The 18,009-nt window shown below is 35.6% G+C and overlaps 1 protein-coding gene across 2 annotated transcripts in view; it reads right to left on the bottom strand.

Moving 5' to 3' along the window:
• The window catches only part of pde4d (phosphodiesterase 4D, cAMP-specific), a 507,544-nt gene that overhangs the window by 443,723 nt on the left and 45,812 nt on the right, over positions 1–18,009 (bottom strand). For both annotated transcript variants that reach the window (XM_006626906.3, XM_015367790.2), the window contains exon 2: positions 5,190–5,286. In XM_006626906.3, coding sequence (XP_006626969.3) covers positions 5,190–5,228 — 39 coding nt within the window. In that variant the 5' untranslated portion in view covers positions 5,229–5,286. The remainder of the gene's footprint in view (positions 1–5,189; positions 5,287–18,009) is intronic.

Consider the following 18,009-nt stretch of genomic DNA (forward strand, 5'->3'; position numbering starts at 1 on the left):
ACAGTAGTTGTTCACAGTATTAATACAAGCCTTCTGGACGATGGGAGCTCACATCGAACAGGCAGATGGTTAGATTGATTTCTCTTAACAATGGCATAACTAGCACGAGGTTAAGGGTATGAGACAGTTCTCATACAAGCACAAAACAGTGTCAGTAGCCCTTTACGCAAGAGTTTAAAAAATCAAAATACGAAACATGCCTTTTGGGTTCAGCATTAGCATGCTGTTCTACTTTGAATTGCTTAATGGCAAACAAGCTTTTGTTTTCCTTTCTTTCAAACAGAATGAATGTAAAGGCAATCTTTGCTTTTGTCAGATAGTTTCAGTATTTTGTAGTTCAAAGTGTTTTCACTATACTGTACTGTATATACAGTAGATACACTGGGCACTTTTTTTTAACTTGAACTTAAGATCAAAGATCAACGCCAACACATTTTACATATTTCAATGAGAATGAGGGTGTGTACTGTTCTCTGAAAAAAACACAATGGGTGATGTGATTTAGTTGCATTATCATATTTAAAACAAAATATTTTGATTTTACTACAGTGTATTGATTATTCCTACAACTAATTGTACTATTTTTCCTAATTGTAATATTTTCACATTAAACAAATATTTAACTACATTTACAGTATATTTGTAAAGTAAAACAGTAAATACTATGGAGCCTGGCTCCTTATTAAAAAAAACATACAGTACATACTGTCAAAAACCACAGTATACAGTATAGTGTATTTTCCAGTATGATACCGAAAATGACAATGTATTAATGAATTAAATAGAAATGTTCATTTTCCATTCTTAAAGAGAAATTGATACACTGAGTTTATTTTCTGTTTAATAATAACCAACTGTAATGCCATGTGTCTAGAGTGAAAATCAAAATAAATCTTCAATGAACCGAAAAAAGATGTTTTGCTTTTGTTCTTGACTGGCAGATGAAATAAATATCCTAATTAGAGCTTACACCAAGCTCAATGTTCATTCATTCAGTGTGCTATGACAGAAATATATCTCCTTTCTCATTCTGTATAGAATACACTGTATAGTACAGTATATGTGTACATTATATACTGTATAATACCATGAAAGTTAATTAGGCTTAATAAATAATATTTTCAAGGCAAATAGTAGAGGTTTTCTGTTTCATGTTTATACTGAGATGTGTCACGTACTGTAATAACAAGAAAAGTTAAATCAAGTCTGTATTTGACAGACAGAAATGTACCCTACCACTGTTGTTTTAAAAAAATAAAATATGAACTTATAGAGGTGACAAAATGAACTTTTGTTTTAAATTTTGTAAATTCCAGGTGTATTCATATAATTCAGATACATATGCCAATGAATCAACAAATAATGATACAGTGGGGAGTCAAATAGCCTGGCAAGTACTTTAGTATTGATCATTATCTAATGTTCATCCATTAATGAAGCCCTATTCTGAATCCACAAAAAGTGAGATATGGTCAAGCAATTAACATTTTATTTCATCTGATGCTGACAATGAAAAGAATGTGGACAGCTTTGATAGATATTTCTCAGCATGTTGGTTATAGTTCTTAGTCTTCATAATGAATACTGTATATGCACATGCTACTGTCATGTTAACATTAGTTACTGTATGTACTGTAGGCAATTCACTAAAATTGTTTTCACCAGATTCCAAATATACAATGGATTTGTGCATCAAAGCATAATACATCAGACATTGGTTTTCAGTAATATTCACAAACCCATGACTGGAGCCATGAAGTTACCAGAAAAGCTAGATTAACTTACATTTTTTAGATGCAGTTTTGAAATTTAATAAATTCACATATATATAAAGAATATGTTTGTTCTCTCATTTGTCTTATCTCACCTAGTAAAATTTGTAATTTTAGAATTGAATACAGAAATATCCATATTGGTTACTATTGCCTATTTATAATATTATGCAGGCTTATATTATATCGCCTATACTGCATATTCCATTATACAGTATATTTCAAAGACATAATTTCAAAATTCTGTTGCTATCATTCATTACTTAAATATCTTCTTGACGTTTCAAACAAAAGAATCTGCTGTCCATTGAGTTCAGACATTAATAAGGCATGTTCGATCAGAAGAGCCTTGAGCCAAAGCTGTAGTTCCAAAATCTGAGAAAACTTTATCATTAGAAGGGGAGAACATCAGTGCTGCTGTTGACAGAAAAGTAGGACTAACTGATTATCCTGCTGTCTTCCTTTGTGTCTTAACTGCACCTCCTGTGGTCTCCAATGAAAGGCAGTGGAAAACAACTTCACAGTAACACTCCAGCCCTCCTCGTTAGAGTTTGGTAATGCTCTGTACTTTTCAATCAAATAGCCATTAGGCTTAGTAAATCATTTCAAAAGCAAATGAAAGACGTTTTCTGTTTTATTTTTCTACTAAGTTGTGTCACATAATAATAAGAAAATTTAAATCGAGTCTGTTTGACAGCCAGAAATGTAACCCACCACTATTTCTTTGCAATATGAACTTGTAGGGGTTACAGAATGAGAAGCGAATTACAGATGTTAACACCGAACTGAATTACTTTTATATTTGTATTTTTTAAACCATTAAAAGTTGTCTGCTTTTATTAATAGGTTCTCTTCAGATTATGATTATTTCTGTCCACATTTTACATGTGTTGCATGGATTCCTTCACTTTTAATTTTAACAACCTACAGTCATGAAGGAGCTATGCAGTGAGCCAAGAAAATTACATGCATTTAAAAACAAACTTTGCCGGTTTACTTTACACAAAGTATGTTCAGAAATCTCTTTAAATTTAATGGAATACTGGGTTTATGTTTCACTAACCTATTTTACAAAGTAAAGCAATCAGCTATATTCTTTAAAATTCTTTGGAAAACCCAGAATACAGTGATAGATGGGTTGTGAGAACAGAATTCATGTACTCAATTGTATGCCTATAGTATTTTTTCTTACTATAATTTTACGACTAATGTAGTTTTCTAACTCTGAAAGAGTATTTCAGTTAATCTGTTGTAGTTGAATCACCATACTGTATTAACATAATGCTGTGGCAGTGCAAATTACGTACTGCAGGAACATTTATATAGCAATGAAAAAGTAATTTCTTTTAGGAATATAAGGGTGACACCAGATGATATATCTCTACTGCGAACACCTTGGCTAAACATGTGGATTTGTCATTAGTTCTCATTTATCTAGCTATTACATTTCTACTTTAAACATATTAAAGAATGCAAAGCACTTCAAGAAGAGGCCTGGAGATTTTTATTACAGTACTTTTCAGAGAATAAACCATGTGAGTAGGCTATTTAAAATAGCATATGCATATATTTAACATATATTTGAAGTAATCAGAATTTTGTCTAGTATCTCCAGATAAAACTTCATATTTAACAGCTAGTCAGCCAGTGCTATTATAAGTTAAGCATGTGTATTTCATCCCATCAAATTTCTATAAGGTTCTGGGTTAAACCTATTACCATAATAACTTGATCATGAAATTAAACATAAGTCATAAGTAAAATCAAAGACTCTCCAATTGTGCATTTATTTTGGCTTGACGCAGTTATTTTTATTGTTCTGCAAATACAAGTTAAAATATTATTTTGCATTTTTTTATAATAAGATTGGCACTTTATAATTCTTACATGTTTAGAAATATTCATATTCAGAAATATCAATAATCAGAAACCTTCTATTTTTGTTCCACCATATGTTACAGAAGAAAAGGGATTTCTAAAAGACTCTAATCTACAATATTCATACAGTTTGTTGTAAATAAATATAGAGGAAAGCATGAAGATTACAACTGTACTTCTTCTATCCTTATACAGCTACATTTTAACTTTTTATCAAACACAGTCAACAGCTTTCTGGTTATAATCCTCTAAATTCTTTGAACAGGCATTGACTTTTCTTGCAGTGCTTTGCATCCTCATTAACTGGTCTTTAAATAACCACACTTTAAGAGTGAAATTATACGTGTTGGTCATGGATGATTCAGACTAAGCCTGACAAGCAAACTAATACATAATGTGGTATTGAAATAGGATTTATTGTATTTAGCCCGCAGTTTGCATATTGCATTTCCCTCTTCCTAGTACAGCAATTTGCATGAAGTACTAGAGGGAGCCAGTTTGCATTGAACAATGAAATTCTAGCAGAATGCATTGTGGACTTTAAGAAAAAAATATTTTTTACCTCACAGTTGCAGACTGAAACCAAAAGAAAGAAAACTCAGAATTTCAGACCCATGCTTAAGTACAACAAAGATTAAAATGTTATTTATAAATGTTAAATGTTATTTAATTTATAGATTATCAAATATTCACCAGGAGAAAAAATGGGGAAATGTTCTTTAGTAACTTTCATTCAATATCAAATGAAAACATATCTGCATGACCCACATAGAGAAATATTATTACTGTCATAATATATTAGAAAAAAATTTTTCATTGGGTAATTTATATAATTTCTGGTTAGTTGTATCTCTCTTAGCATTCATTAAATAATATTTCAGCAAATTACAGCAAGTTTTTTGTGAAGTATATGGTAACGACCTGTTTTCATTAGCCCATACCAGTATACTACTTGGTTTTAAAGATTTTAGGTCCTTGCAAAAATATTGTATACAGTACATTTATGGAGCACAGCAATCAGTCTTGCTCATCTTACCTGTGCCTTTCATCTGTTTATTTTTCAAAGCAATTTTGACCATACATGATTTGAGATGAAACTGCTCTGAGTCATCTGAATAAAATTTTAATTTCATGCTTCAGATTAAAACTGCACCACTCAAAAAGAAATAATTCTGACATCAAGAAGGTACACTACCTGTCTTAACTCCTAAACTCAATAAGAAAACACAGTACTTAAAATCGAATGTTCAGTGTATAAATTAGCAATGGAAATACTAAACTCTAGCCAAATAGATAAAGATATTGCAAAAATATAGAGTTTCCTAAATAGAAAACATCACAAACTGTGTTTTATAAAGCTTTTCAAAACAGTATGGGAAAACTGACTTAAGCTTAATATACTGTACCGTAACATGCTATACTATAAGAACTCATTAACACAGTTAATCACTTTTACTTTGGATAACTGGCAAATTCTTTCTGAAAACAGATTATGAACTGCTTGACAAAGCTCCTGAAAACAATGGAAAGCCTACTTACACTCTCCCTGTGTTCCCCAGAACAGACATTCTTTTTCATCTTGTGATCTTTTGTTCCTTGTAGAATGAGTCGTTTGACGTCCAATCACTTTGAGAGTCTGGTGCAGATAAAGAAGAAAATAAATAAAGAGCAAGGCTGAGCAATTCCTCTTTTCAAAGATAAAGTAATTATTCCTCTCTGACACTCACAAAATGAATGTTTAAGTTAATAAAAGTGCTTTGTACTGTATTTAATTGGCCAATGATTACAGTGAAAACAGAAAAGCATAAACTATTGTATAATTGACAAAAGGCAGGAAAAGTCCTGAATTTTAGAAACACATCTTCAATTATTGGGCACATTTCTTGCACAAAGTCATGGAGTTTAGTTGCCTTCTAACAAGTTAGAAGACCTGTATTCCAGTTCTAGCAGCAAAAGCTCAGCTTTTCCAGGTAGAACTGAGATTCAATTTGTCACTGGGAAAAATTTTGTTTGTGGCCACTTGCATGTGGAATGACAACGCATAATGGACATTTGGGATTAAACCTGTAAGAATTGGATGTGTAGCCAAAAATCTAACCACAGAGAAAGAGGGGGGATATAATCTACAAGTAAGAAAGTTAAAATACATTTCTATTTCCATAACAAAAACCTGAATTTACTGTAAAGATGTTCATGAGCTTGTTCAGCTTTGGGAGTGTGAAAAGTGTCACAGGTTAATGTAGTCACACAGATTAGTCTCTGCTATGGGTCAGCCATGAAAACATGGCAATACTTGGAATATCTCTGAGTTTATTTTTCTTCAATTAGTGAGCTGTGAAATAAAATAGTTGAAATATTATCTGCTGCTAATGTCATGCATCCCTGCAAATTATATTTGTAAAACAATTTGGCAAGTCTTAAAATAAATGTTTAAAACAAAACAGACATCAGCACATTTTTAGACTGCTTTATTATATCATCTTTACAATTTCAAACAGTTTTAAACAATGTCACCTGACCACCATGGATTTCCTTTCACTATGAAGATGATCACTGAAGATGTAGAGAGCTGAGTTGTCTCCACTAATGTCAAAGCTGCCAGAATGGTCTGCCTTGCATGATGTCTAATATCTTGCTACACTCAGTGTGACATATTTTCCCTATTTTGGGACTAGGTGACGATTAATATTTCCTTTCCAGTACCTATCACAAATCTCATGTAAATGATTCTGATTTCTTCTGATTCTGATGTATTACTATATTATCTTCCTTGCTAGTGTGCATACCCACTGCAAATGTACTGATAGAAGTTAGTTTTTAAATCCCTTCCTTGGAACAAAAACCCTTCATTGCCACTTAGAGTCTTTCCGTTTCTGCTACACCCTTAACCATAAGACTCAAGTCCATAGCCAGCCTCTCTCATACTCTCTGGTTTAGGCATTATTAAAGCTGAGATCGGTAATGTGAAGAAAGATTTTTATAAATTGGACACAAAAAGGGCCGAATTGTTAATTGGTTTTTCTACTTAATGGATGTGTGTTGTGAGTTATGTAGCACCAGAAACTTTTAATTACATAAGTTTATACACTTTATTATAAATGTGAACTCTTTGTATTTATTTTTTGCAAAAACAAAGGTTTAACAACCTTGATAACATTGATGAAGAAAACAATTGCAATTGAATCTTCAAAACAGCCTGAAGAAGGTTACTTTGCTCTTTTACAGTAGGTTTGTGCCTTTCATGGCGGTCTAATTATAATCACTACAGCGTGGCCAGTTACCGTACGTCAGGTAACCCTTGTCTCCTTCAAGTAGCCTGAAATAAGCAGATTTATGTACACCAGAGACAACTGCTTCAAAAAATTTCAGTAGTAAATGAAGGGCAAAATGGCGAAAGTATGGAAGAAACACATGGAAACAATGCAAATACTCATGTATAAATAATAAAGATGTTGTCAAGTTGTATGCTTATTTATTTATGTTAAATAAACATAAATACAATGATTTTTGATGACCTTCTCACAATGGTTCATCTGTAAAAAAACAACTGAATGTGACATTAATATGACAGATGGAATACTTAAAATTATATAAAGTATGTTTAAATTATAAAAGAAAAACTGTTTATTACATGTAAGGAAAATTACTATATACAATAGCTTTAAAAAATCAGGCATACAGTATGTAAAGCAAAACAGCATTATTATTTGTTTAATTTTAGAAATGTTAAAGCTTAGTATACTCGGCGTGTTTAACAGTTTTTACTGCACAATTCAAACCAAGATTATTGCATTGAACAAAGCAAAAACAAAATCCCCATACATTTCTGTGTTCAGTTTTCCTGCAAAAGGCCTGATATCAAGACTTTCAGTTTGACACAACATTGTCAACACAAATTAAAACTTCCTGAATTCTGAAGTTTTATTGAAGAATTCATAGATTATTGTATACATTAAATCTAAGTTTTAAAATGAATAGCTAAAATATAATTATCATTCAAAGTTTGAATAATAGACCTGTATTGAATTTATCTGTTAAACATATCTCCCCAACCTACCAAAAGTACTGTATCTAGAGTTGGATGCAGGTTCATTTATGTATAACAGAATATAGATTTTTACACACCTGCCCACTAACTGAAAGCAAGACTATTTTGCTTAGAAAAAATAAACCCCGCAACAAAAGCAAGATAGGCCATAAATGTGACCAAGACATTACAAAAGAAAAAAAAACAAGCTACAAACATCTGAGGACAAACAGAAGATCAGAAGTAGGAAAAAGGGAATTTATGGACAATGCACACATGGTAGGACACCTATGTCATGCCCAAGGTCCAGTTAGTTCCATGAAAGGACTTAGTGGGAGCTGGACTGCTTCCTCCTTCAAGACAGACTCAGAACTGCCCACATGAGCTCAGTTTTCAACAAGACTGAGTGATCAATTCAAAGGTGTTTTCCACTTCAGTGATGGCGTCAGTTAACTCACTCAAAAGGGAAGCAGAAAACCTAAGCAAGCTGAGCTCATGGCATCAAGCTGTGCTAATTCCAGCTGTTCGAGGAGAAGCTTCAGGCTGCTCTCCGCAGTGGCAAACATCTGGTAGGAGGATTCAGAGCAGAAAAATCAAAGCGTAATCAGCTGAAGAAAATGTACTTTTCCAATGGAGCAATATCCTCAAACAATTTTTGAAAATCTTCCAGATATGACTGTTTTCTTTCTTTGAAAATGAATATAGTTTCTGAGTTCATAAGAAATTAATGATAGCACACTTGCTAGCCCCTTTTCCTTTTCTGCTGACTTGATATACAGTATGGCCATGCCGCTTTGCTAGTTTATGTCGAAACACACATTCTTTCTGCTTTTGGAATGCAGACATGCTTCAGCAGACTGTATTTTTTAAAAACCTTTCTTTAATGACCCGTGGTGAGGCATCATAAGTGATGTAAGTAATTATCTTAAAATACCTGAACAGATAATTCAACCTATTTAATAACGACAAAAGACACATTTTTCACCAGCCACTGCAAAATTAGCTGGAGATAGCTTGAGCTCCCAGTGCACTTAGGGAATAGTAGGCTAATTAAAAAGGTGCTGGGTTTGACAGAGGCAATTAGGTACAACTGAATATTGGGAAAATGGAGTAAAAACTGCCACTGCAACAGACATTCAGTATTAACAAGATGTATTAAATGTGCCTTTACTTTAGTAGATACTGTAGCTCCCAAGCACCCGTAATAGCAGAAAAAATAGTGTAAAAGAGCTCGGGGAAGGAGAAGATTTTTAGCTTACTAGAATATAATACAGATGACATAAAATCATTTCAATCAATGGTATTGTTTAGATCTTAATGAATGTAAAATATCCTCTAAGACCAAACTGGAACTTAAAAGTATTAATTTCAATAGTTTAGTAGAGTATATAACTCTCTAAATTACAGTATTTACAGTGATGTTCTTTGCAAATATAACATATAGAAGTTCAAGTAGGAAGCTGCGTGTTGAAAGTGCTTGTCACTCTTTGCCTCTCTCTATATAGTGAAGTAAACAGGGACAGTTAGATCCTACATAAGCACCTACTGTAAACTCTCCGTCTTCTTCTCTGACTACTCCTGTGCCATGGCAGTCAGCACTATGGATGCACAGGTAACTGGTGCATCAATGTGTCACAAAATCATCTGAAAAGTATACTGCAAGATTCATTGACTTGTTATGGTCAAAATATTATCTTTAAAAGAAATGTATTGCTGTATGTACAGTATGTACATATGTTTTTTATAGAAATACAAATTACTTTATACATATTTTGATATTGATTACATATTTTTGGATTCATGTTGATTAATTGATCATTCAGGTCTGACCATAATGCCTCTCGTGTATTTTGTTTTACTGTTGCATAAACAACCAGCTCACCTTGTGAGTGAGACAGTTGATTGAACACAAGTACTAAAGTGAGCTCTCCAGTTGAACATCAAGTCTAGTGAATATTAAGATATAAAATCTAATTAAGGGACCAATCTGGCCTGTTTATCAACAGAATAATAACTTTGTGCAATTACTATGCTGGAGGCTGAACTAACTCACCTAAGGCTGGCTTGTCAGAAGTATCCCCTATGTCCTCTTTATCAATGAATCAATGAATTTATGAACTGATGAAAGTAAGCAAGTACAGTGTAAATATGCAGAATGATACACTCATGTACACAACAGACCAATTGTGATGAGGTCACGTTGTGATGGTCTGGACAGGTGTCCTGTAGTGATTTATGGCAACCTGACTGCACTTGATTGATTGCATCTTGGGAACTCATTTGCTCTACTTCGTGGAGAATAACCGTGACGTGAAAAACATTCCATTAGGACAGAATGTCGCTCGTGTCTCCATGTCGCTTGTGTAACAGTTTTCTGGCAAAATGAGAATGTGACAGCTGTGATTTGGATACCTAACTCACCAAGCTTGAACCCTATTGAGCATGAATAGAATGAGATGGGATAATATGTGGCATCAAGGGCTCAAAGACCCATGAATAGGCACATTCATGTGCGGACTGTAAGAGGGAAATAGAATAGAATCCCACAAGACAAGGTCTGATCAACTTGGTGGTTCATTTTCTTTTTCAACCATGCCTAATTTAGCCATTCTTTTAATTTCCTGTGTTTACCTCCCTTACAGATAATGATGTTTTCCTATAAAAATGTACAATGAGAGGATTTTTAGTTTAGTTTAATTCCTTGATTTTTCAGTAAGGATCCTATACCACAGACATTATCTTAGAACAGTGCTAGTGTCTTGCTTCATTGTTGTACAGTATTTCACTCTCTTCATTAACTTCCTAAGAGGCTGTTTATCTTAACATGAGTATTTACATTACCTACTATGAATTAAACTACTTTGACAGTACCTTTGTGTATATATTCCACTGTTCATTTATTTAAGTCTGCTCCAGCAGTACTTTGGCTTGTGCTCCAGTAGTTTAATTATGCCTGTGTCTCCTTTGATATTAAGCTTTGCTATCTAACCGTGATCTTTTTTTCCGGTCCAAGCACTTAAAAAAAGAAACTTCCAGTTATTTATTGAACAGCATGTTCATTTTCACACTGACCACACTCAATAGCTTGTTGTTTCAGTTCGGTGGTTTTCTTGCCCTTAACTTACTCAATTGCTTTCACTGCCTTCAGCACAGTAAGGTCAAGATTTCTAAGCTATCTTTCTCTCCAGATTCTTGCTTACATACAATGCGGTCTCTTGGAGATTACTAAACTCATGTGATGCAATCTTTTTCTTCAATTGAGTTACATACTGATCAATTGATTGCCCTTGGTTTTTCACTTGTGAAGAATACTGTATAGAATACTACTCTTCTAAGTGACATAGTTCTATGGGATGCAGTATTGAAATTTTGCAAGACTAGGCCCAGTTTTTATTATTATTAATCTTCATCAAATACAAAGGTGTTATACAGCCTTCATACATATGGATATCCTGGCATTGTCTATCAGATTTTGAAGTGCTTATCATACATCCTGGCTTATAACAAGTTACTAATATGCATCTGTGCAGAATACAAAAAGAACCACAGTAGTACCCTTGATAGTGGGCTTTGAACACAGCATGTCTAGACATATTACACAATATACCAGCCCTCTGCAAATACAGCTGCATTAGACCCTATCTGCCACTCAAGGCCAGGCTACTGTAGATACTACTGTGCCTATTTCAGCTTCATCTTGTGCTTCACATGTTATCTCCAACTTACAGCTGTTTATTTTAAAAATGTTGCTTTCATTAAAATGTGGAAGAGGGTATTGCAAAATGTAATATGCACAAATCCATAATAGCCTAGCATGTAATAATATGATTTAAATGCTGCTGTATTAAAATATTTGGACCAGACAATCAAGATATTATAAAGGGCAGGTAATCTTATTTATTATCCTGAAGCCACAAGTATGGTACAGGTGCTTCAATAACATGGAAGTGACAGTTTCACAATAATGCATTATATGCTGAGCAGCACATAATTTGTTTTTGAGGTTGCTTTATTCAATGTAACTAACCTTCCAACATTTACTTTGTGCTTAGGGGTGAAAGAAATACAACCTTTCCTTTTGGTGGATTTAGTCACTAAGAATAAATGGCAGTGCTTTAGATTATTCACAGTCTAAAATCTAAAGATTCATATCTCAGATATGGATCAAATGATAAATGCTAAGTAGGACCTCAGTTATCATTCATGTTATGATGTAAAGTATTCAAGGTTTGTAAAAAAAACTACTGAAACAATACCTTCTCCATTATGCTTTCAGAGTTATTATACTGTGTGTGGTACTTGATTTAAGACTTGTCCTAGTTTATTAACGATATGAATATAATTACTAAATCATAGGTTTTCTGGAAACAAAGATTTATACAAAATTCACTTCTAGTCCTGAAAAACAACAAGTAATATTTTTAATGCAATTGTCATCATTTTTTATATTTGTCTTAACAATATTTCACTGAAGACTTATACAGAACCGTTAATGATAATTTAAAAATACTAGTATGCTGTCTTACTGTCTACTGAATTAAGCACAGCAATTAGAAGTTCAAGCTGGGTGGAATATTAATAATTTTTTTTCATTTTCCACAACACAGGAAAAGAAGAATACTGTCACGCCTCCCATGGCTTCAGCACACATTCCCACGCGCACCGAATCACACAGACAATTACATTCCACGCACTCTTGTGAAAGACACAGCATTCACATGCACACTGATTATCACAAACGCCCACACCTGTCCTAATTATCCAACCCCACTTTCCCTGGTAATGCACCTTTCCCATTTCCCTCTCTCACTCATCTCCCCGCTCAGTGATTGAGATACATCCATTAGAGCTCACTCTTCTTTTCACACTTAGCAATATTCTTTCCTGACATTTGGATACTTGACCTACCCTTGTTTACCGACCCTGATTCTCGTCCTGACAATTTGGCTTGACAACCTTACGAAAAGCTCTGCATAGGGTACTACCTTTTCTCAAGGATTTGTTAGAAATACATGGTTTGGAAATACATTCCAAACCATGTACTTCATTAGGGTACTACATTCTTTATCCTCAGCCAAATTTGTCCAGCCAGACCGCCTAGAGCTACTCCACCCTTCTCCAACACAATTAGTACAATTTCTCATTCCCTCCCAACATCTGGACTCTTTCTCCTGGAACAAGGGTCATGTACTCACAACTTTTGTTGATTCAGGTACAGCAGGAAACTTCATCGACTCCGACCTCACTGAGACCCAGAATATTCCCTTGGAGCCCCTGTCACCACTCTTTGGACAGCTCATCAATGGCTCCCGGTTTTATCAGTTGGCAGACTATCCCTCTCTCCCTATAAGTGGGCACTACACATCACTAGTCCATTCGAGTCTCAAATCTCCTTCTCACCTCCTTCTGTTGGGTTAATCCTGGTTGCAAAAACATAATCCACATTTCTCTTGGTCTCACAGTGAACCCTTGTCCTGGGGTCCTCACTGCTTCACTCAATGTTGCCGCCTGCCAACGAGATTCCGGCACCATACACAGACCTTCAGCTGGCATTCAGTAAACAAAATGTTCTGTCCCTGCCCCCTCACCATCCTTACGACTGTCCCATTGACTTGTTGCCTGGAGAGCGCATCTATCCTCTCTCTCCGCAGCAGAATCTAAGGCCTTGAGCAATTAATTTAGGAGTCTCTGAAGTTGGGCTTCATTCGCCCTTCCACCTCTGCCGCCTGTGCGGGGTTCTTCTTTGTTGAGAAGAAGGATGGGTCCCTGAGACCCTGCATCGCTATCCCCTGCCACTTATCCCAGTGGCTTTAGAATCTGTGAGAGGCACTACCATTTTTACTAAGCTTGACCTCCGTGGCGCTTATAATGTAATTCGGATATGGAAGGGGAATGAGTGGAAGATGGCTGTTATCACCACACATGAGCAATATGAATACCAAGTGATGCTCTTTGGCCTAGTCAATACTCCGGCTGTCTTCTAAAAATTTAATGAATGACATATTCAGAGAGATTCTGCAGAAGTATGTTTTAGTGTACCTCAATGACATCTTGATATTTGAACAAGTCATTCACGTCAGGAAGGTCCTGTCTCGCCTTATATAAATTAAACTTTATGCAAAACTATAAAAATGTATCTTTCACATTTCACATTTCTAGGATTCATTTCCTGGGATATATCTTGTCAACCCTCGGTGGGGAAATGGACCCTTCAAAGACCGCAGCTATCAGGAATTAGCCAACTACTAGAAACCTGAAGCAAATACAACACTTTCTAGGCTTTGCTAACTTCTATTGCCGCTTTATTAGAAATTTCAGCTTAGTTGTAGTACCCATCACCGCCCTGACTCGCAAAGGCCCCAGACAGGGCAAATGGACTCCTGAGGCCGACAAGGCCTTCTCTTGTCTTAAACACCTGTTCTCATCATTCCCTCTACACCACAGCGTCACAGTGTAGGCGCCTTACTGTCACAACGTCTTGGGGATAAGGGAGCACTCCATCCATGTACGTTTTTTTCTAGAAAACTATCACTTGCTGAAATAAACTAGGAACTTGGCTTATATCCAATCTGCAAAACGTCTAAACTCTCAACAGGCCCGCTGGTCCCTTTTCTTTTCTAGATTCTAGATTCTGTTTTTGCATTACCTACTCGCCCGGATCCAAGAACCTCAAGGCTGATGCCCTTTCCCTTTCCGAAGGATGTGGTTTCTGACAGGGGTCCACAGTTCATATCCAGGTTTTGAAAGGCATTTTGCAAGGCCTTGGGAGCTTCCACCTCACTCACAGCTGGTTACCACACTGAGGCTAATGGCCAGACAGAGAGAGTTAACCATGACCTCCTTACCTTTGTAAAGGCCTACATTTCCTCAACCCACGACGACTGGGTTTCTCTCCTGCCATGGGCCTAATATGCCCATAATTCCCTTTGCACCTTTTCCACAGGCATGTCCCCTTTCTGTTGTGTTCTTGGATATCAATCATCACTTCTCCCGAATACCTCCCCAGATACTGAAGTTCCATCAGTGCGTCAATACATCTCTTCCCTACCGAAACTGTGGAAGACTGACAGATGTGCCCTCCAGAAGACTACCCAGTGCCAGAAGAAAGCCACCCATCATCACCGCCACCCATTCCCTAGGCTCAGACGTAGATAATTTGTCAGGCTGTCCACAAGGAACCTATCTATCCACCAACCCTCGCATAAACTGGGTCCACAGTTTATGGGACCTTTCCGTGTGCTCGCCAAGATTACCCTGGTTTCCTATCACCTTGCACTCCCACCTATCCTCAAGATCCACCCCTTCCATGTCTCCCTCCTCAAGCCCTTTCACCGTTCTACCCTCTTCAGACCTCAACCTCGTCCCCCTGCTCCTAATATTCTGGATGATGCTCCAGCTTTCACCATGAATAAAATCCTGGATGCTCAGTGGTATAGGGGTAGGGGTAGAATTTCTGGTGCACTGGCAGGGACACGGTCCTGAAGAATGTACGGGTCCCCAAAAAAGACATTCTGGATTCCAGTCTCATCTGCGAATTTCGCTGCAATTTCCCTAATCATCCGGTTGTGGCATCAGGAGCTGCCACGAGGAAGGGGGGTACTGTCACGCCTCCCACGGCTTCAGAACACATTCCCACACGCACTGAATCACACAAACAATTACATTTTAATTACACACTCTCGTAAAAGACACAGCATTTACATGCACACTGATTGTCACAAACGCCCACACCTGTCCTAATCATCCAACCCAACTTTCCCTGGTAATGCACCTTTCTCGCCCTGACGATTTGGCTTGACAACTAGAGGTGTACCACAATCACTGATACCTAAATGCTAAGAGTTTACAATTCTGGGAAAGCATCCTTTAAAGGAATGAAATGGAGTTTTAGAGAAGTGTAATTAGATAGTTTGCTAATGTATTTTATTAACATACTGTATTAATATAATACTGTATATAATATCTTCAGACAATGTTTCTTTTGTCTTCTTCCTTTTCATAAAACATTAGTAATGTTTTCTTACATAGGAATTGCATAGGAATTATCTTGCACACCTTGGTTTCACAGTCCCTAATTACTGACAGATAAAATACTCATTTTTGTATCATTATACAGTATAAAATGTCAAACTCTGCTGTTCTGTATCTTATAGCTACAAATAAAGTATTTTCCTGCCCACAAACCGAGAGAAACAATGCCTTATTGTTCTGATGGCTCTTGTTAAAACTCATCATCACTATTTTAAGAAAAAATAAGAACATAGATTTTGTGTTTTTGCAGTATATACGCTGCATTGCATAATCCAAAATGCATTCATCTATTTTATTATTTTCAGTTTTATTTCATTTCAGATTTTACTATTTCTGATGACATGTGAAAGTGGTATCTGCCAAGCCCATCTTCTTTATGTTTCGTTTCTGAAAATGCTCTGAATCTGAATAGTGAGGAATTCTAGTTTCTTCCTGAATGAAGTATATCCAGCAGGTGAGATTTCCCCCCAGCTGCACAGTGTGTTTGAGTCGTGGCAGGGGACCCGTGGTGTGCTAAAGGACCGGGGATGGAGGACCAGCTAGGGGCTGATTCACCTCTTCAAACCCCACTGCACCTGCTGAGACAGACAGCAATTGTTCGGGTTTGACTCACTCCACCAGGACTTGAATTATTTGGAGAATTTTGATGGTCATGATTGCAGAATTAATAGAGCTTAGCTGTGGTGTGGAGACTGTGAGACATCCATCTCATTTTTCCAAACCTTCACATTAGTGAAGGCGTTTTTGCAAGAACATGAGCACGTGTATTTCTTACAGCCAGTGTAACATCAGGTTAAATAAGTTAAAAACCCATTTCACTTATAATATGATAATTAAATGTTCAGTTACCACTGTGTAAATGTATATGAAATTAATTTTAGTAGGATTTTTAATTTTCCGTTCTGTTTTGAACATATGGTCTAAACCCTACGAAGAAAAGAGGCCATTCAGCTCATACAGTATACTGTATTTCATTTGGCTTGATAGTAGGTTGTTAGTAGCTAGATCTCTTCCAGGCAGTTAAATGAAATGATTCCTGTGGATTTACAAAAGTGGTAAAAGTTTACTGTTACTAAGGGTTACTCTAAGATTAAACTCACAATGGTGTTTTGACACAGTTCTCTTGACAGAACCAACCACCATACAGTGGCCTTACAGGTACCCTTGGAACAATCAATCAAATTAATGACTGATGTCTCTGACAGGTTTAGAGACACAGGCAGCACTAATGTTACAGTCTCCTCTGACACATGGACTAGGAAAAATAAATATAAACACTAAAATGTATACACACTTAAAATGTCATCTAATATTATTGCTATAAGCTGGAGCCACCGTGTATTAGATTAAAAAAAAATAAGAAAGATAAGAATACTTCTCATAACTGGACATTAAACAACCTGTTAAATACTTTACATCTAGAATTTACAGCCATAATTTGCATGTAGCTTCATTTCAAAGTATTTTATAAACATGTTGTTACAAAGATTTCTGCTAAAGCCAGTTTATATGTTCAAAGTAGGAGACAAGTCTATATAGTAACTAAAAAACACTTATTGACAGACACCGGCAATTCGTCAGTTGATGTGAATTTGATTGTACACCTACAGCATAAAACAGACAAAGACTGATTACAGTACATTAATCTCTTTCTCCTACAGCTCATAATAATAATGAATAATCTCTTCCTGTTTCAGTATACATTTACTTTTTGAAATAATGACTTCTTATTGTATTGAATGTTTAGCAGACACTTCTTAGCCACCAAAACATTTCTTGCTGTCGATAACATCCAGAGGGGAATTGGTTACTGCTTTGTCTCAGATATCTAATATGGAAGGTATTAAAATCTTTTAAGTCCAGGTTTATTGTCAATAGCGCTATTTGAAAGTGAAGCCAGATTTGAAAGTGTAGATAAAGTTACCATTAACAGATTAAAACCTCATATTTCTCCATGTTATTCTACTGTATAAAGAAAATAGCACAAAGATAAAACCAAAAATACCCAAAAGCACAAAGATAACACAAGTCTATTATAAGAAAGGAAGGAAACAGGGTACCTTCCTACCATGGATTAATTATTTCTACAATATAGAGTCCAATTAAGCAGGTTCAAATAAAACTTTACTTTAAAAACTGACTTAAAGGGTTAAATGCAAAATATTTTACTGATTTTTGTGTTTTAAACATTTGATTATAATGAATGTCTTTGCTTGGTTTATATATCACAATGAAATTAGATTTAATATATTGAATAGTTCATTTTGTCATCTGGGAAAATGTGAAATTAAAACTTCTGCT

This window comes from Lepisosteus oculatus, chromosome 3 (assembly GCF_040954835.1).
Source record: "Lepisosteus oculatus isolate fLepOcu1 chromosome 3, fLepOcu1.hap2, whole genome shotgun sequence".
Taxonomy (NCBI): domain Eukaryota; kingdom Metazoa; phylum Chordata; class Actinopteri; order Semionotiformes; family Lepisosteidae; genus Lepisosteus; species Lepisosteus oculatus.